Here is a 21,407-nt window from a genome sequence, read left to right on the forward strand (position 1 = left end):
CGGATTCGACATTGCATTTCCTCAGGATGTTGTGCTGTTGTGTATCTGTGTGGGGTTTGTGTGTGTGTTGTTTGGCAGAGTGTTCAGGTGCCGGGCAGAGCTGAAGCGCCTGTTCCGCCATCATGCGAGTGTTGGTGCTGGGTGCTGCGTTGGAGGAGTGTGTGGGGATCTCTGCCCCCTGGAAGGGGAAGCGATACTTACTGTCTGGAGCTGACCCCAGAAGGGGTGAAGGGTGGAAGCCGCAGAGTGATGCAGGTCACTCTGAGAGGAGCCTTCGGACGTGTAGCCCCTTCGATGGCCAATATTTTGAGTGACCTAGGACCTCTCGTGGGCCTTCTGTAAAAGATGTCTATGGCTCCTGAAACTACAGATGGGTTTCAGTGACCTAGGCCCCCTCCCTCAGTAGCATCTCTGCGGGTGTGGGGTGGACCCTGAGGCCTTTCGTAAGAGATGTTTCCGGCTACTGAGACTACAGATGGTTTTTAGTGACCCCCATCTCCCCCTTCAGTAGCATCTCTCCTGGATGCGAGGTGGACCCAGAGGTGACCAGGGCGCAGGCGAGCTGCTAGGAGTCCACTGTTTCAGCAGCATCCAGGCTCCTGCGTCACTCCTTGGCTCAGAAGGTGGCACTGAGGCGGGGTGACGTATACGTGTATCCATGTACACAACGGATAAAAGGCCCGTTTACAGGTGTGTACCCATCACAACCAAAAGGCAGCCAATGTAGGGAGTCAGGGCAGAGACACCTGTTTTACACTTGCATTAAATGGTAACCGTAAGGTGAAAATGTTTGTTCAAAGTTCGAGTAAACTCCTCACCTGACTCAGTGTAGGAGTGTGATAAACGTGACGCAGCGGGTGTGATATTGCAACTGAAAGGCATTCCTTAAAAGCAGTCCGGAAGTAAATATATTAACAAAGAAAGAGCAAACAACTGACCAAGGTCAAGCACATCACATTCCAGTGTAAAGTAAATAAGTCAGTGGTGCAAACGCTTCCTGCACCCGCCGTCCAAAGATGCAAATACTGACGAAATGTTACAGAAGAAGAGAGAAGGTGCACTCGATGTGAAGTGAATCAATCCAACCAGATCTATTCCAAAATTGCTTCTTTATTGGATTCAAGCTTAAAACTGGCAAACAGCCAACGCGTTTCGTCCCCTGCGGGACTTCCTCAGGGCTCCAAAAAATCCAACTGAGTAGTTAAATTTGATGCAATTGTGAAGAAGAAGTTATATGTATATATAGAACCTCTAAAAGGCAAAATAGGCCTTAAATGGATACATTGAAATTGTAACAGTATCAGAATCCTATAAATATCCAAAAACAGAAAAACGAATGACTGCGGACTTGTAGTACCTTGTATTCGAGGAGCAGGTGATCGTGCCTCTACGCAGGACCATGAACCGCTCTAGATAGATTTACACCTGGAACTCCCCATTTGGATGCTCCTTCCAATACAAGTTACTACAGGTTCTCATTCATTCGTTTTTCTGTTTTTGGATATTTATAGGATTCTGATACTGTTAAAATTTCAATGTATCCATTTAAGGCCTATTTTGCCTTTTAGAGGTTCTATAGATGCATATACCTTTTTCTTCACAATTGCATCAAATTTAACTACTCTGTTGGATTGTTTGGAGCCCTGACGAAGTCCCGCAGTGGACGAAACGTGTTGCTTGTTTGTCAGTTTTAAGCTTGAATCCAATAAAGAAGCAATTTTGGAATAGATCTGGTTGGATTGATTTACTTCACATCGAGTGCACCTTCTCTCTTCTTCTGTAAAATTCCGGAAGTAAATATGTAGGGAGGTCGAGCTCCTGTTCTCCCTGGGGGAGGGAGCGTGTTCACGTCTCTTACGGAACGAAAAAGGTGCGTGGGTTCGGTGCAAGCAGAATCTTCCACCTGAGTGTTTGCGGTCCTTGGAATACACATTGACATATTTACACCCAGGCACGTGATGCGGTCAGTTGTGTATCTCTGACACTTCAGACCAGTGGTTTTGGAATGTTCAGCCGCTATGTCCCCGTGTGTCTTGCATGAATGGACACAGATGGAAACACGGCGTGTTTCTGCGGATGCGCTGTGTTTAGTTGAAGTAAAGGGGCACACTGGAGAGTATGGACACAGCACGAGGGCCACTAACACTTGCTACGGACGTCGATTTAGACAGGAGAGACCCCCAGCTCCTGTCGCGCCACCAGAGAAGATACGAGCACCCCTCGTGCGATCACCAACATCCACAGACGTAGCGCCTAAATGTAGCCGTGATAGCGACTGTTAGCAGCACGACCCACCAACAAATACCCACGAACCGGCCCTTACTGTGTCAGTCACAATCTCTGCGTTGACGACAACACACTTCTAGCAACCACACGCCTGTAATGTCGCGATAGGACGTGGGCCAGCCCACACCTATCGCTGTAAGCAGGGGAGTGCTAGTAAAAGAGACCCCCGTCACTGGGAGCAGGCTGAATGGTCTCTGACGGGGCCACTAAGAGAACTCACCAAGTCGACGGCTCAGTGGACCTGGTGCCTGCCGCAAGAACAGTCATTTCAGCAAACCAAAGCTGCGCTGTCAGCGGACACCACGTTGGTGTACTTTGACCCGCGCCATGAGTCCCAGTTGGTCGTCGACGCTAGCCCCACAGGCCTAGGAGCGGTGTTGTCACAACGGCAGAGCTGCGGAGAGTGGGCGCCAGTAGCGTATGCCAGCAGGACCCTGACGCCCACCGAGCAAAGGTACTCACAAATAGAGCGAGAGGCGATAGCTATTCTGTGGGGGTGCCGCCACTTCCATATCTACCTGTACGGACACCCGTTCACGGTCATAACGGACCACAAGCCGCTGGTGCCACTCTTCCAAGGGTCCTCGTCTCAACCCCCTCCAAGGATCGAAAAATGGATTTTGCAGTTGCAAGAGTTCCAACTGACGGTGGAATACCGACCCGGCTCGAAGAACCCCGCAGACTTCCTCTCACGGCATGCCAGACCGGTCACGCCGCCGGAAGCCGCGGCGACGGAAGACTACGTCCGGATGGTGGTCGAGCGTTCCCGCCCGCTCCCGATGTCGCTACGGGAGGTGGTCGCAGCCACACAAGATGATGACTGCCTACAGCTGGCGATACAGGCCGTCCGGTCAGGAGACTGGCAGCCTCTTCAGTGTCCTTCACCCCTGCGGACGACGACTGCCCAGACCACGCTCAAGTCACTATACCAAGTGAGGCATGAACTGTCGGTGTCTGAAGAAGGCTGTCTCCTGCGAGGCCCGCGCCTAGTCCTGCCAGCCGCCCTCACCCAACAGGCCGCGATCCTCGCCCACGGAGCCCACCAAGGGATCGTCAAGTCTAAAAGTCGCCTTCGAAGTAAGGTGTGGTTCCCCGGTCTCGACAACCTGATAGAAACACTAGTGCAGCAGTGTCCCGCGTGCCTCGCCACCAGTCTCCCGAGCAGACCGGCGCCGGTGATTACGGAGGAAGGACCTCGGCGGCCGTGGGAGAGAGTAAGTGCGGACTTTGGAAGCCTCCCAGACGGGCGCTACATGCTAGTAGTAGTCGACGACTACTCCAGGTACCCGGAGGTCGAGTTTGTCCCTTCTACGTCAGCGGCGGAAGTCATCCCGAAGCTCGAGAAGATGATAGCCACCCACGGGCTGTTCGGAGAACTGCGGACGGACAATGGGCCCCCATTCACCAGCTCGGAGAAAGACGTTTACCTCGTGTCCCATGGGACAAAGCACCGCAAGATTACCCCGCACTGGCCGCAAGCCAACGGCGAGTTAGAACGCATAATGCGGACCCTCAAGAAGACCATTCAAATTGCAATATCAGAGTCACGTAGCGTAGAACAGTCGATCTATCAGTTCTTGCGAGAGTACCGGCTCACCCCTCACTGCACCACAGGGATATCACCGAGCCGCCTATGTTTCGGTCGGACTGTGACGGACACCATTCCCCACCACTCCCTGTGGGAACGGGAGGAAAACCCAGCGAACCCGTCAGATCTGAGGCGAGCCCAGACCAATGCTGCAGCATCCCAGAGAAGAGGTGCCCAAGAACCGACCATCGGTGATCAAGTCCTAGTTCAAGACCGAAACCCCTCAAGCAAGTTCCGGACACCCTTTGAAAAAGACTCATGGACTGTCACGGCGGTCAAAGGTACCATGGTCACTGCCCGGAAGGGTTCGGAGATCGTCACCAGGAATGTGTCCTTGTTCAAGATGGTCTTCCCCACGGAACCGGCCACACCTTCCAGCGCGCCAGTCCAGAGAACTACACCCAGCAGCCTGCCAGCAGACCCAGGAACCAGCGCGACAGGCCAAGAGTCACCAGGCCCCGGCCTCCTGTCACCCTGCCTGCAGGAGCCACTGCCGTCAGCCCGAGAGCCAAGGGACAGCCAGAGCAGGTATCATCTCCGCCCCTGCCCTCAGCCGTCCCAGAAGTACAAGGACTACGTCACCAGTGGCTAGTCGGCGACTGGAGGTCGAGTCGCAGCCGGAACCGGTGGCCGGGAGCCGCAGAACAAGTAAGACTGTTTCAGTTTATTGAGTATGGGGCTGGAGCTAATGACCCGGGCCATGAGGGACTGCCGAGAGTGTTGGTCACGGAGGACTAGAAGTGACTGTTTTGTAAAAGTTATCCAGTTGTGTTGTTTGTTATTGGGTTGGGGAGGAATGTAATGTCGCGATAGGACGTGGGCCAGCCCACACCTATCGCTGTAAGCAGGGGAGTGCTAGTAAAAGAGACCCCCGTCACTGGGAGCAGGCTGAATGGTCTCGCCCCTGCGGAGACCACGTGATAGAGTCAATAAAGTGCCCAGGGCTCTGGGCGGGGATCAGTCCACGATCACCCAAGAACTGTACATTGTGTCCCGTGTCTTTGTGAATGCCCCTAGGCCCTCCCAAAGCCTACGATTTTACAACGCCACTGAATTTGAACCGCTTTGCAGGGCGCTTTGAGACCCGTGCATATGGTCTGAAAGCACTACAGAAATATGCCAAGACAATTTAACACAATTGTATTACCCTGTCTGATTGCTGGGGCAGTACTGCCCTCTGGTGGCAACATGTTTTACACATTATGAGAGTGATGGTGACTGGACTACATACACTAGGCTAGCGTGTGACCAAGGGCTGGTGCTACACTGAGGCGACTGTGGTTAGAGGTGAGGCAAGTGCCAGCAGCAAGGCGCTAGATCTCAGCCGAAAGCTTCTCCCCCCGCTCTCCTAGCTACCACGAATTTCCCCTTTGTCCAGACCTCAGAGTCGTTGCACCGGAGCTGGTGTGACAGACAGGCTCTATCCTGATTGACAGGCAATCCATTTTTTATCACTCATAATAAAGAGATTTTTCGACTTTTGTGTCTAAAGTTGCAAAACGAAGGTGTAGCAAAATAGGAATGAGAAATGCAAGAAAAGACCAATGAAATGTCTTTAAACATCCCTTGTAAAATGTCACGAGGCCAGCCCCTCGAGTGCAAACCTGGTCACTTCACGTGTTTTTTATCTGCCGATCCCAGCCCGCCCCCGCTCTATTGCATTACGGTTTAAGGCTGGCAGTGCCCTCCTCTGTCTGTGAACATGTTCCTGTTTTCCGAGTCTAGGAGTGTGGCGGGGGATGGTTGCACGCAGCTTGTATGGGAACCGTCACATGAAAACCCGCCTCGCCCAGCCGCTGCTGCTGCTGTTCGGTCTGGAAAAGACGAGGCTTTTAGAGGTGTATGAAGGGGGGCACCCCTTGTTCTGTGACCAGGGAGAGTGACGGGGTGCCCTCTGACGTGGACAGAGAGGTGGAAGGGTTGGGAATGCTCTGTATTCCATGCAGTAAGGCAGAGGTGTGGGAATGTTAGGTGTTTCATGTACCGAGACAGAAGGGTTGGAATGTTCTGTATGCCATGGAGTGGGGTTGAAGGATTGGGAATGTTCTGTATTCCATGGAGTGGCGTTGAAGGATTGGAATGTTGTGTATTCCATGGAGTGGGGTAGAAGGATTGGCAATGTTCTGTATTCCAAGCATTGAGGTAGAAGGATCGGGAATGTTGTGTATTCCATGGAGTGGGGTAGAAGGATTGGGAATGTTCTGTATTCCAAGCATTGAGGTTGAAGGATCGGGAATGTTGTGTATTCCATGGAGTGGGGTAGAAGGATTGGGAATGTTCTGTATGCCATGGAGTGGGGTTGAAGGATTGGGCCTGTTCTGTATTCCATGGAGTGGGGTTGAAGGATTGGGAATGTTCTGTATTCCATTTAGTGGGGTTGAAGGATTGGAATGTTCTGTATTCCATGGAGTGGGGTTGAAGGATTGGAAGGTTCTGTATTCCATGGAGTGAGGTAGAAGGCTTGGGAATGTTCTGTATTCCATGGAGTGGGTTTGAAGGATTGGAATGTTCTGTATTCCATGAAGTGGGGTTGAAGGATTGGGAATGTTCTGTATTCCATGGAGTGGGGTTGAAGGATTGGAATGTTCTGTATTCTATGGAGTGGGTTTGAAGGATTGGAATGTTCTGTATGCCATGGAGTGGGGTTGAAGGATTGGGCCTGTTCTGTATTCCATGGAGTGGGGTTGAAGGATTGGGAATGTTCTGTATTCCATTTAGTGGGGTTGAAGGATTGGAATGTTCTGTATTCCATGGAGTGGGGTTGAAGGATTGGAAGGTTCTGTATTCCATGGAGTGAGGTAGAAGGCTTGGGAATGTTCTGTATTCCATGGAGTGGGTTTGAAGGATTGGAATGTTCTGTATTCCATGAAGTGGGGTTGAAGGATTGGGAATGTTCTGTATTCCATGGAGTGGGGTTGAAGGATTGGAATGTTCTGTATTCTATGGAGTGGGTTTGAAGGATTGGAATGTTCTGTATGCCATGGAGTGGGGTTGAAGGATTGGAATGTTCTGTATTCCATGGAGTGGGGTTGAAGGATTGGAATGTTCTGTATGCCATGGAGTGGGTTTGAAGGATTGGAATGTTCTGTATTCCATGGAGTGGGGTGGAAGGATTGGAATGTTCTGTATTCCATGGAGTGGGGTTGAAGGATTGGAATGTTCTGTATTCCATGGAGTGGGGTGGAAGGATTGGAATGTTCTGTATTCCATGGAGTGGGGTGGAAGGATTGGAATGTTCTGTATTCCACGGAGTGGGGTTGAAGGATTGGAATGTTCTGTATGCCATGGAGTGGGGTTGAAGGATTGGAATGTTCTGTATTCCATGGAGTGGGTTTGAAGGATTGGAATGTTCTGTATGCCATGGAGTGGGGTTGAAGGATTGGAATGTTCTGTATGCCATGGAGTGGGGTTGAAGGATTGGAATGTTCTGTATGCCATGGAGTGGGGGAGAAGGATTGGAATGTTCTGTATTCCATGGAGTGGGAGAGAAGGATTGGGAATGTTCTGTATTCCATGGAGTGGGGGAGAAGGATTGGGAACAGTTCTGTATTCCATGGAGTGGGGTAGAAGGATTGGAACAGTTCTGTATTCCATGGAGTGGGGTAGAAGGATTGGGACTGTTCAGTATTCCATGGAGTGGGGTTGAATGATTGGGACTGTTCTGTATTCCATGGAGTGGGGTTGAAGGATTGTAATGTTCTGTATTCCATGGAATGGGGTAGGATTCAGAGTGTTCTCTGCTCAATGCAGTGTGATGGAAGGTCTGGGATTGTTTGGTATTCCATGCAGTGAGGTGGAACTTTTGCAATGTTTCATATTCCATGCAGTGAAGTAGAAGGATTGGGAATGTTCTGTATTCCATTTAGTGGGGTTGAAGGATTGGGAATGTTCTGTATTCCATGGAGTGGGGTTGAAGGATTGGAATGTTCTGTATGCCATGGAGTGGGGTTGATGGATTGGAATGTTCTGTATTCCATGGAGTGGGGTTGAAGGATTGGGAATGTTCTGTATTCAATGGAGTGGAGTTGAAGGATTGGGAATGTTCTGTATTCCATGGAGTGGGGTTGAAGGATTGGGAATGTTCTGTATTCCATGGAGTGGAGTTGAAGGATTGGAATGTTCTGTATTCCATGGAGTGGGGTAGAAGGATTGGCAATGTTCTGTATTCCAAGCATTGAGGTAGAAGGATCGGGAATGTTCTGTATTCCAAGCATTGAGGTAGAAGGATCGGGAATGTTGTGTATTCCATGGAGTGGGGTAGAAGGATTGGGAATGTTCTGTATTCCATGGAGTGGGGGAGAAGGATTGGGACTTTTCTGTATTCCATGGAGTGGGGTTGAAGGATTGGGAATGTTCTGTATTCCATGGAGTGGGGTTGAAGGATTGGGAATGTTCTGTATTCCATGGAGTGGCGTTGAAGGATTGGGAATGTTCTGTATTCCATGGAGTGGGGTTGAAAGATTGGAATGTTCTACATTCCATGCATTGAGGTAGAAGGGTCACAGGTGTCCCCTGCTCCGCACAGTGAGGTAGCCAGCCTGGGAACACTCTCAGGTCCTTGGGGTGACCCTAGGCCAGGGTCTCACAGTAACACAGGTTGTCCTCTCTTGCAGATCTGGGACACTGCCGGGACAGAGCGCTTCCAGTCCCTGGGAGCGGCGCTGTACAGGGGGTCTGACTGCTGTTTGATCGTCTTCGATGTCACCTCCCCCACCTCATTCCACGCCATTGATGCCTGGAGGATGGAGTTCCTGGTCCAAGCAGATCCCTGCGACCCTGACCATTTCCCCTTCGTCGTGATTGGAAACAAAACTGACCTCGCTGATCGACAGGTGAGTGTTCAACAGCTCGGGCAGACTGTACCTGACTGACAGGCGAGTGTGTGACAGCTCGGGCAGACAGAACTTGACTGGCAGGTTAGTGTGAACCGGCTTGGGCGGATTGGTACCTGACCACCAGGTAGGTGTGTAACCGTTAAGGCAGACTGTTACCGACCAACTGGTGTGTGCAACAGCTCAGGCAGACTGGTACTTGACCAACAGGTGAGGGTTTAACAGTTTGGGATAGACAGGTACCTGGCTGCTAGGTGGGTGTGCAACAGCTCCACACAGACAGGCACCTGACAGACAGAAGAGTTTGCAACATCTCTACGAAGACAGGCACCGGACTGTGAGGTGAGTATGTAACCGCTTGGGCAAGCTAATACCTGATCGACAAGTGTGTGCCACAACTCGGGCAGACAGGTACCTGACAGACAGATGTATGCAAGAGCTCAGGCAGACTGGTACCAGAGCAACAGGTGTAGACAACAGCTCAGGCAGACTGGTACCTGACAGACAGGTGTATGCAAGATCTCAGGGAGCCTGGTACCAGAGCAACAGGTATAGGCAACATCTCCGTTAGACTGGTACCTGACCGACTGGTGTATGCAACAGCTTGGACAGACTGTGGTAGCTGACTGACAGTCTATGCAACAGCTCAGGCAAACTGGTGCCAGATGGACCGGTGTAGACAACAGCTCAGGCAGACTGGTACCTGACAGACAGGTGTATGCAAGAGCTCAGGGAGCCTGGTACCAGACTAACAGGTATAGGCAACATCTCAGTTAGACTGGTACCTGACCGACTGGTGTATGCAACAGCTTGGACAGACTGTGGTAGCTGACTGACAGGCTATGCAACAGCTCAGGCAAACTGGTGCCAGACCGACCGGTGTAGACAACAGCTCAGGCAGACTGGTACCTGACTGACCGGTGTATGAGATGGCTCGAGCAGACTGGTACTTGACCGACAGGTGTGTGCAACATCTCAGGCAGACTGGTAACTTACAGAAAGGTGTATGCAACAGCTCAGGCAGCCAGGTACCTCACCGACAGGTGTGGCTAACAGCTCGGGCAGACAGGTACCTGACAGACAGAGGAATGCAACAGCTCAGGCAGACTGGCACATGACAGACAGGTGTATGCCACAGCTCAGGCAGACAGGTACCTGACCCACAGATGTGTGTAGCAACTTGGGCAGACTGGTACCTGACGACAGATGTGTGCAACAGCTCAGGCAGATTGGTACCTGTCCGACAGGTGTATGCAAAAGCTAAGGCAGAGGGGTACCTTTCCGATAGGTGTGGGCAACAACTCGGGCAGACAGGTAACTGGCCGACAGGTGTGGGCAACAACTTGGGCAGACAGGTACCTGATCGACAGATGTATGCAACAGCTCAGGCAGATTGGTACCTGTCCGACAGGTGTATGCAAAAGTTAAGGCAGACGGGTACCTTTCCGATAGGTGTGGGCAACAACTCGGGCAGACAGATACCTGACCGACAGGTGTATGCCACAGCTCAAGCAGACAGATACCTGAACGACAGGTGTATGCAACAGCCTGGACAGACTGGTACCTGACAGACAGGTGAGTGTGCAACAGCTCGGGTTAGACAGGCACCAGTTGATCAGTACTACTCATTGCTGTTTGACCCCCCTGTTGACAGCAGACTGACTGAATTGGTAGACACAAAATTAATGTTAACTCCTGTTCTTAAATACCTCTTTTCCACTGTTTTTGATACCAGACTGAGCTTTTTGGTGAAAGACAAAGAGAGTGTTTTAATCGTTTAAATAATTCTGTGACGGAGTTAGGCTGACAGAAGCTGCGAGGGAGCACGTTTGGCAGACACTGTAAATGGGCAATTTGGGAAGAAGCCTTGAAGGTGTGACATTGGCATAGTCTGTTAAAGAGCATGGCTGGTGAAGCTGTGAAGGAGCAAGGCTGGCAAAAACTATGAAGGCGCAAGGATGGCAGGAACTGTGAAGGAGCAAGGATGGCAGGAACTGTGAAGGAGCAAGGCTTGCAGAAACTGTGAAGGAGCAAGGCTGGCAGAAACTGTGAAGGCGCAAGAATGGCAAAGCTGTGACGGAGGTATGGATTACAAGCTGTGAAGGAGCAAGGCTGGCAGAAACTGAAGGCACAAGGATGGCAAAGTTGTGCAGGAGCAAGGCTGGTAGAAACTGTGAAGGGGCAAGGATGGCAAAGCTGTGAAGGAGCATGGATTTGAGAAGCTGTGAAGGCGGAAGGCTGGCTGAAACTGAAGGAGCAAGGCTGGCATAGGCTGTGAAAGAGCCAGGGTTACAAAGCTGTGAAGGAGCAAGGCTGGCAGAAACTGTGAAGGAGCAAGGCTGGCAGAAACTTTGAAGGTGCAAGGATGGCAGAAACTGTGAAGGAGCAGGTCTGGCAAACACTGAAGGCGCAAGGATGGCAAAGCCGTGAAGGCGCAAGGATTACAAGCTGTGAAGGCGCAAGGCCGGCAGAAACTGTGAAGGCGCAAGGCCGGCAGAAACTGTGAAGGAGCACGGCTGGCAGAAACTGTGAAGGAGCATGGATTACAAACTGTGAAGGAGCAAGGCCGGCAGAAACTGTGAAGGCGCAAGCATGGCAAAGCTGTGAAGGAGCAAGGCTGGCAGAAACTGTGAAGGCGCAAGGCTGGCAGAAACTGTGAAGGAGCAAGGCTGGCAGAAACTGTGAAGGGGCAAGGTGGCAGAAACTTTGAAGGTGCAAGGATGGCAGAAACTGTGAAGGCGCAAGGCTGGCAGAAACTGTGAAGGTGCAAGGAAGGCAAAGCTGTGAAGGAGGTATGGATTGACAAACCTTAAAGGAGCAAGGCTGGCAGAAACTGTGAAGGCGCGAGGATGGCAAAGCTGTGAAGGAGGTATGGATTGACAAACTGTGAAGGAGCAAGGCTGGCAGAAACTGTGAAGGCGCAAGGCCGGCAGAAACTGTGAAGGAGCAAGGATGGAAAAGCTGTGAAGGAGCATGGATTACAAGTGGTGAAGGAGCAAGGCCGGCAGAAACTGTGAAGGCACAAGGATGGAAAAGCTGTGAAGGAGCAAGGCTGGCAGAAACTGTGAAGGAGCAAGGCTGGCAGAAACTGTGAAGGAGCAAGGCTGGCAGAAACTTTGAAGGTGCAAGGATGGCAGAAACTGTGAAGGAGCAAGGCTGGCAGAAACTGTGAAGGCGCAAGGCCGGCAGAAACTGTGAAGGAGCAAGGCTGGCAGAAACTGTGAAGGAGCAAGGCTGGCAGAAACTGTGAAGGAGCACGGCTGGCAGAAACTGTGAAGGAGCAAGGCTGGCAGAAACTGTGAAGGAGCAAGGCTGGCAGAAACTGTGAAGGGGCAAGGCTGGCAGAAACTTTGAAGGTGCAAGGATGGCAGAAACTGTGAAGGCGCAAGGCTGGCAGAAACTGTGAAGGTGCAAGGAAGGCAAAGCTGTGAAGGAGGTATGGATTGACAAACTGTAAAGGAGCAAGGCTGGCAGAAACTGTGAGGGCGCGAGGATGGCAAAGCTGTAAAGGAGGTATGGATTGACAAACTGTGAAGGAGCAAGGCTGGCAGAAACTGTGAAGGCGCAAGGCCGGCAGAAACTGTGAAGGCGCAAGGCCGGCAGAAACTGTGAAGGAGCAAGGATGGAAAAGCTGTGAAGGAGCATGGATTGACAAACTGTAAAGGAGCAAGGATTCCCCAACTAGCCAGATCTACCTGAACCCAGTTACTCAAATGGAACGGCTGAATCATAAATAATAAATTGTGTGCAATTTTAAAGGTCTTTAATTTGTTCCAGTGTACCCCACGGTCGACCGGATCAAATGCGGGCCAGAAGTCCACGAAGCAGCAGAATAATTTGCCAGCTCACAGGGTTGACCTCCTTGCCGCAGTCCAAAGGGCCAGTCACTGATCCTGTATTGAATAATTGTCTCTGTAGCCACCTTGTTCTCTGGGGATAATTCCGGATATAAATGCCAAATTTTCAAGGTAGATTAAAAGTGATTTAGCATAGATCTTTGAGGTAGTGTTGAGTAAAGCTATCAGTCTGGAGTTTGCACTATCCGAGCGACTACCTTTCTTGTGAATCGGTTTTAAGACGACACCATGCATGAACTGGTATAATGCTGGCAAATGACACCCGCTTAAAAAATGAGCTAAACACACATGCACAAAGTGGGTCGCCCTTAAATAGGGTGACAGGCAGACAGTCCAGACCGGCAGCATGCAAAAATGTCATATTCGCAATACGTCTGCGATAACCCCTACTTCCTGTGGTCTTACTGGTAGATGATCAGACCATTCTAGTTACCTTTTGATGAGAGGAACTTTTATATAAATCAGTAATATATACTACCCATTGGTCTTCTCTAACTTGCACTTCCTGGTTGCTCAGAGACACTGTTAAATCCACATTAGCCAGCCGCCAGATTTTTAGGTTTCGCCTGGGCAGCGCTTGCGCTGTCTCTTCGAGAAATGCTGTATTCAGGATATGTGCAGGAAGCTCCGCCTACTTCCCGCCCACCTTTTTAATTGGCTCCTGTCCCTGTCCTTTGTAAATGGTGGCTTTTCATTGGTCATTAGGCTTTGTAGTCCCTCCTTAGTACCAGCTTGTCTCTTTTTGTAATCTCCCATGAGGACACCCCCTATTACATGTGTTGTTACGCCCTAGGTTTTAATTACAGCCTCAAGGCACTATTTACTTAAAGGCCTTCAGACAGGACACTCACTTGGTCCTAAACAAGGTTGGCAGTGGTTACTTTACTCGCTAGCACATCTCACATTTTTATTAGACCTTCTATAAATTTCCCTTTATCAGCTCCACATAGAGTACATCCTAATCCGAAATTAATATAATTCTTTTGTCACATTTCAAAGCTACTAATTGTATATAATGAATGTACTGTGGTACTGTCTTGCATGCAATGCATTATGGGTAGGGTGGATTTTCCATATCTTCAAAGTTTATGATGCTCACTAGGGACCTCTAGGCACAGCCTGCGGTACTGCACCTACACATTTCACATTTACATTAGACCTTCTATAAATTTCCCTTCATCAGCTCCACATAGAGTTCAACCTAACCAGTATTAATATAATTGTTTTGTCACATTTCAAAGCTATCAATTGTATATATGGTCATAGCTATTTGAATGTACTCGTGGTACTGTCTTGCATGCAATGCATTATGGGAGTACCATATGTGACCAAAAGTTTATGATGCTCACTAGGGACATCCAGGAGCAGCTTGCGGTGCTGCACCTAGACAAGCAGTGCTGGGGCCATGCTCACTAGGAACCTCTAGGAACATCTTGCGGTACTGCACCTAGACATGCAGTGCTGTGCCTTGCTTGCTAGGGACCACTAGGAGCAGCTCGCGGTACTGCACCTAGACATGCAGTGGTGATGCCTTGCTCACTTGGGACCACTAGGAGCAGCTCCGGTACTGCACCTAGACATGCAGTGCTGGTGCCTTGCTCACTAGGAACCTGTAGGAACAGCTTGCGGTACTGCACCTAGACAAGCAGTGCTGGGGCCTTGCTCACTAGGAACCACTAGGAGCAGCTCGCGCTACTGCACTTAGACATGCAGTACCGGTTCCTGGCTCACTATGCAAGCATTTGCAATGCACTAGGTCTCGCATTACTGAAAGTATGAGCTATTGGCGTTGCATAATTATCTGCAATGCCTGTAGGAGAGTAGGGTCTGCTATCCTATGGTCACCCCAAATTGTTGCTTTTGCTTCACTGGTTTTATGACTTAGTGTGGCTGTGGGCCTGCTAATCAGCCCTGCTGTTCTCTCCCTAAATTAATGCTAATGCACACTAGGTGCATTACCAATTGGAACTGGTTCACCTTGTTGGACCCTGTAACAGTGTACCCCAGGTACCCAGGGCATAGGTGTATCCAAGGCCTACCAGGGGCTGCAGCATGTATTATGCCACCCCTGGCCTGGCCTCACTATTTGACACAACTGGCTGATCACTCATCTGGGGTAAGTTGGTGTAACCACCTCTTACTTAGCTATAGTATATCTATATCTAACATATATGGACACATGGTAACCTATCAGTCACTCCTATGGCAGGTCTTAACAATCCTGGAGGCAGAGTGCTTGGTTTCATGTGAGATGGTGCTCTGGCATGAGCTGAGCCTGTCTGCAGCTTTCGGAACAACGTCCTTTAGCTGTTTCCATGATATTGCCATACCATATACTCTTAAGTGCATTAAGGACCTCGCGGTCAAATGCTAACTCTGGTTTGGCTTTATCAAAACATGTCGAGTAAGGTGTCATACGATTTGGAATACTACCCCCTCGCCAAATCTGGCGACGGGGGTAGCATTCCACCCTTCTAGAGGGACACGACATGTACCTAACCTGACACCCGGGTAAAGTTAGACAGAGCCTCAGCATCACAACATGGATGCTGCCACCACAGACACAAGTCTGCCCTCCTGCTGCTGGGAGTCCTCCCAGCTTGCGAGGTTTTGACAAAGGGTTTCCTGTCAGCGGAGGTGCTTGCACCACCCCAGACAGGATTTTGTGTAGTGGGTTAGGGAGGGCTGAATAGATTAACACATGCCTGGGGCACACAATGTGTCCCCGTGCATATGCCAGTTCAAACTGGAGCTGGGGCTCTACAGCCCCGGCCCTGGCGCGAAACTGAACAAAGGGGAGGGTGTGTAACCACCCCCCTTCCTGGTCCCACCCAGAGGAGGGACCTAGCAGGTAATCCAGCCCCTAGATTTGGAATAAGAGTAGGAGCTGTGTCCCAGGACTTTAGATCATCCTGAAACTCGACTTGAAGAAGAAGAATCACTGGACTTCGACATTCTGCTGCACAGAAGACTGAAGAGAATCTCCCTTGTGGTCAAGGAGTGACCACCCTGTGAACACAGGCACCATCCAGCAACTCAACGACTGCTTTGCCGCCGCCTCCCACCGGAGACCGAGCCCAGAGCCCGACAAGACCCAGACTCCCAGACATCTCAGAGCCTGATCCACAGTCCCTGCAAAGAAGAGACCCGTGGAGGCACCGAGAGACGTGGGACCGGCCATCTTGAAACATCCACGACAAGCTGACTGCGCAGCACCCGAGGCATCCTCATCGTTGTGCATAGGGCCCTGAGAAGCCCCAACACCGAGCAGCATTTGCACCAAAGACCAGCCCTCCAGCATCCACGAGATCTGCGTGGGGCCCTTTTGCTCTTTGCCACTCGATGCGTCATCCCGGTTACTGGCCCGTTGGCTAGTGGCCATCTTGGCGACGAAATCTACGAACAACACTGCTGGTCTGGTTGCTCCAGACTGGCCCTTGCTCCTGTGAAAAGGAGCAGCCCCTCTGACCTTGCTGGTTAGAGCACCAAGCTTCCATCGACTCCTGCATGGCTTGCATTAGCCAAGGCCTGTTTGCTCCCATCGAGAAGCCGACACCGCCATCCGCTAGAGCCTTCGAGGGACAGCTCTTGAGTGACTCCTGGACGTCGTCGACATCTTCACTTCCACGTGGCTGCAGAGACAAGCTTCACTTTTTCACCTGTTGGCACCCGACATCGCCTGGTTCCTTCCTGGTTCCACGCCGGTCACTGGCTAGTGACTCTGAACAGTGTCCCCTCTGCTTTCAGGTCTTCTACTCTTCAGATCCACCCTTGGATCCACCGGAACTCTTCTCGCCTGGCCGCCTGCAGCATCTTCATCTTCAGGCTCCATAGACCTGCATGACGAAACCCGACGCACTTTGACACCTATGCACCCGCTTCCTGTGGGTGAGGTAACGCTGGCACTCCGGTGCTCCTGTGTAGAGAAACATCTCTAGTGTCTAGGTTTCCAGTTGTTAGGTTCTGGTCCATCTGGAAGACTCCCTTTGCTTTCACTTTGTGACTTTTACGCACCCATTGAATCCAATAGGTGCACGCGTGTAACTTTCAACACTGCACACGCATCCTGTGGGCCTCCTGGTCACTAACTACTGTTAGCTCCTTGTAGTCCCAGCAATTCCCAAGGCCCTAGGCCTTCTTACTTCTCTATACGTGGTTCTTATACCACTATTTTAGTATATGGTTTAGCGGGCCACCCGGGCCCATCCATAATTGTGCAACTTTTGTATATTTAAACATTGCCTTGTTTTAACGAATGTGCTTCTGTGCTCATAACGAGTATAGGGGATACTTTTAGTAAATAAATACATATATATTTTGAATATATATGTGTGGTGTCCTTTCATTTGGTATTCAAGGAGGTTACATATGGTAAAACAGCTGGCTTCACATGCCCTCAAGAGTTTAGCCTGCAGACTGCACTGTCCAAGCTACCACTAGGATAGCTGGTCTATCAAGGTTGACTTCAACCACCACCATAAGGGTTGCTTGGCATGGTACAAGATGATCACTAGCACTAGTGAGCAGCATATACCAGGCCAACTTCTCACAATGCCAATACCTCAAACTATCAGTAATGCGAGACCTATTGCATTGCAAATGCTTGTTTTGTATTGCAGTGAGATATGTGTTTCTTGTATTTGAATTCATTGAAATTCGAAGAACTCTTGTGTTCGAGGCATATGAGCTGCAGATTACACACTGTGCATAGATCGCCATCTGGTGTTGGGACCGGATGTTTGCAGTTGTTTTTCCTCTTGGAAAGTCTTTGGAAGTCACAAGGTCTGTCCCTCCTCCTTTGGATCGTATTGCGCATGGGCTTCGGCTCCATCCTCAGATTGTTTTTTTCCGCAATCGGGCTCGGATGTGATCTTCGCGCTCCGGTTTCGAACAGTTTCCAGTTCTCCAATCGACGCGCAATCCTTCCCCCTTTTCGCAGTATTGTTTTCGATCGCGATCTCCACACTTGACGCTGCTCTCATCGGTCCAGATCTTCGATTCCAGTCGTCGACAACGGCCTTCGGGCCTACCCAAGCTTCGGTCCTGGCTAATGGAAAGGACTCCATTTAAAAAGTGCCCTCGGTGTGGGTCCAAATTCCCCCACACGGATCTCCACGAGGTATGCAACCTCTGCCTCTCCCCTGAACACGAGGCTCGAGACTGTCCAGTGTGCAAATCCTTCCGGTCCAAGAAAACAGTTTGAGACCGAAGAGCAAGAAGAACAATGGCACGCTCGTCGACATCGATACCAGATGACGTCTTCGGAGAAGGCGTCGACGCTCCAGAAGGACAACACACCGACGAGGGCTTTGTCAGCGCCTCCGAAGCCGACGAATCAGATGTTGAGGACATCACTCCAGCATAGAGGGTCGGGAGTACCGACATCCACCTCCGCCCCACACCCTCCATGGCATCCATAAAGGCTTCGGGCACGCCTTCGCCCACGGGCCTAGGCACGACCAAGAACATTGCTTCCCACACCGCACCTTCGGGACCGGTAAAGAAGCCTATCAAGCCTTCCGGTGGCTCGGGCTCGAGCTAGCCCACCGTCGGTGCCGAGAAACACTCCTCCACACCGACGCCGAAAAAGAAAATGGCCTCCTCCTCGGCACCGAGCTCCACCCCGAAGCACTCGGTGCCAAAAACAAGCACCAGCTCCTCGGTGCCGACACCGTCCCCGGAGCCGAGCAAGAAACACAAGGCCATCGACACCCATATCTCGAAGCTGAAAAGCATCTCGGAACCGAGTGACCAACCAGCCCTTCCAAAGCCGCATAGTTCCAAACAACGGACTAGTGCAGACTCTAAAACAAAAAAACCTACGGCCTGATACCTTTGGCGCCGACGGACAGGCCACTCTCTGAAGAACTTTTTAAGCCTGATCCATTGCAAAAAACACTGGTCAAGGATCCTAAGACTGGACATTTGATGCTCAGCATCTAAAAGAGACAGCTGGACAAGCCTGCTCCAGCTCCACCTCCAAAGAGGAGAGACTTCGCTACCTCCCCTTTGAGGATACCTTCACCTACTCCTCCACCCTCTCCCCCTCCTCCTCCTTCTCCTACCCCACCTCATCATTCCCCCCCACCCTATCCGGATGATGAGAATGATGATGTCTACGATGACACAGGGGACGAGTCCCATGACCAACCTACAGGGGACCCCACTCCTACAGGCTCCCCAGATCCATAGGACGACTAACATTCCTGACATCCCTAATGTCCCGCAGGATATTTTCTACCCTTCAAGACCATCCCCACCAGAAGACTCACTGGGGTTCAACCACCTACTCCAGAGGGCTGCCCACTACCACGGTGTGGATCTCCATACTGACCCCGTGGAGGAGGACTTCCTCCTTGACACTTTCGACACAACACACAGGGCCACCTCCATCCTGCCCATGCTCAAGGGAGTTACCAAGCACGCGCCGGAGGTCTTTAAAGATCTAGTCAGGGCCAGGGTTATAAACCCCCTTTGCATAGACAAAAAATATAAAGCCGTCCCTACAGATCCTGCCTACATCAGAGGGCCAGCACCACTAGATTCCCTAGTAGTGTCTACAGCACGAAAGCGGGCAAACTCCCAAGCATCAGGCGAGGCACCACCACCTGATAAGGAGTCCAAACTCTTGGACGCATCGGGCAAGCGCACTGCATCCCAGGCTGCCAACATATGGCGCATCGCAAATACACAAGCGCTTCTGGCAAGATATGACAGGGCACATTATGACTAACTAGAAGCCATAATGCAACACCTCCCTGACAAATAAAAATAGAGCCAATGAGTTAATTCAGGAGGGCAAAACCATCACTAATACCTCCATCCGCTGTGCCATAGATGCAGCTGACACCGCCTCTAGGGCAATTAACACCAGCGTCCTCCTCAGTCGCCATGCCTGGCTAAGGATTTCAGGTTTCAAACCAGAGATCCAAGCTGCCATCCTGAACCACCCTCTTGACCAGGAACATCTGTTCGGCCCAAAAGTAGATGAGGCCCTAGAAAAAATGAGTAAGGACACAGATACGGCGAAGTCTATGGGAGCCTTACAATCGCACCCTCCCAGGAGCTCCTTTCGCCGCTCTTCCTTTCGAAGCACATCCAGAGGCTACTTCTCTGACATGCTTCCACTTCCTATAAAGCCCCTACCCAATCCACCTTTACAAGGGGTTACCAAAGACGTGGCTACTGGGGCAACAATAATAAAGGCAGAGGCAAGACAAACACCTCCCGCTCTGCCTCCACCTCTACCCAATGACTTCCCTCCACTCCCCCGACCATCCCACTCCGGTTGGGGGAAGACTGCACAATTTCCTTCCTGTCTGGACCACCATCACCTCAGACAAATGGGTAACACAAATAATTCGGTCAGGCTACTGCCTCGAACTAACATCTGACCCCCCCAAACATTCCACCCAAACAACGCCCAATGTCACAGCAACATTTAACACTACTAAAGGGGGCAATAGAACTAGTTCCTACCAACCAAAAAAATATGGGAGTTTATTCCCTATATTTTCTCATACCAAAAAGGGACGACACTCTGAGGCCCATCCTAGACCTCAGACCCCTAAACCAATATATACACTCAGACCATTTCCACATGGTCACACTTCAGCAGGTACTTCCACTGCTCTCCCAAAACTACTTCCTGGCCACTTTGGACCTCAAAGACGCCTATTTCCACATTCCTGTTCACAACGCTCACAGGAAGTTTCTCTGATTTGTAGTGGACGGACAACACTATCAATTCAAAGTGCTCCCATTCAGAGTCACCACAGCACTGCGAGTATTTACCAAGTGCCTGGCAGTAGTGGCGGCACACCTGCGAAGACAACACATCCACGTCTTCCCATACCTAGACGACTGGCTAATAAAAGCCAGCTCATACAACCAGTGTGTACAACACACGCACGCCACTATCCAGCTACTTCACAAACTGGGCTTCACAGTAAACCACACAAAGTCCCATCTGCAACCGTCCCACGTAAAACAATACCTTGGTGCCACCATAGACACCTCAAAAGCGCTAGCCTACCCCAGTCCGGCCAGGATAGCAAGCATGCAGGCTCTTCTCACCAAATTCCAGCCAGAACACACTCTTCCAGCTCGAGTGTTTATGCAACTCATAGGAATGATCGCCTCTTGCATATTCATAGTACCACACGCAAGACTCCAGATGCGTCCTCTCCAAGAGTGCTTAGCGCGCCAATGGAACCAGACCCAGGGTCAATTGACAGATCTGGTGTTGGTAGACGGTCGTGTCCATCGCTCTCTGCAGTGGTGGACCACCAAAAACGTTTCGAAAGGGTGACCATTCCTGGACCCGGTTCCTCAGATAGTACTCACAGCGGACGCATCGCTCTCCGGCTGGGGAGCTCACCTACTACATCACACCATGCAGGGCAGGTGGACATCTCAACAAAAGTCACTCCATATCAACCACCTGGAGTTACTAGCCATATTCTTAGCCCTAAAATCCTTTCAAACACAAATCTCAGGCAAGGCAGTCTTAGTCCGCACAGACAACATGACAGCCATGTACTATATACAAAAACAAGGAGGCACACACTCTCCGCAGCTCTCTCAGCTAGTACAGAGCATATGGAGATGGGCCATACCCCCAAAAAATCTTTCTCCTAGCCCAACATGTCCCAGGAGTCCAAAACACCATGGCCGAACTACTAAGCAGACAAACACAACAGATCCACGAGTGGGAACTTCATCCTCAAGTTCTTCACCCGTACGTTCAGATGTGGGGCATCCACAAAGAGACCTTTTCGCCACCCACAAACGCCAAATGGCCAAGCTTCGCCGCCAGGTATCCACACCCATTGTCCAAAGGCA

At 50.8% G+C, this 21,407-nt stretch overlaps 1 protein-coding gene across 2 annotated transcripts in view; it reads left to right on the forward strand.

Moving 5' to 3' along the window:
* The window catches only part of LOC146797100 (ras-related protein Rab-7a-like), a 221,712-nt gene that overhangs the window by 179,854 nt on the left and 20,451 nt on the right, over positions 1-21,407 (forward strand). For both annotated transcript variants that reach the window (XM_085629738.1, XM_085629739.1), the window contains exon 4: positions 8,488-8,706. In XM_085629738.1, the coding sequence (XP_085485864.1) occupies positions 8,488-8,706 (219 nt within the window). The remainder of the gene's footprint in view (positions 1-8,487; positions 8,707-21,407) is intronic.

Source organism: Triturus cristatus, chromosome 10, assembly GCF_964204655.1.
Source record: "Triturus cristatus chromosome 10, aTriCri1.1, whole genome shotgun sequence".
NCBI lineage: Eukaryota > Metazoa > Chordata > Amphibia > Caudata > Salamandridae > Triturus > Triturus cristatus.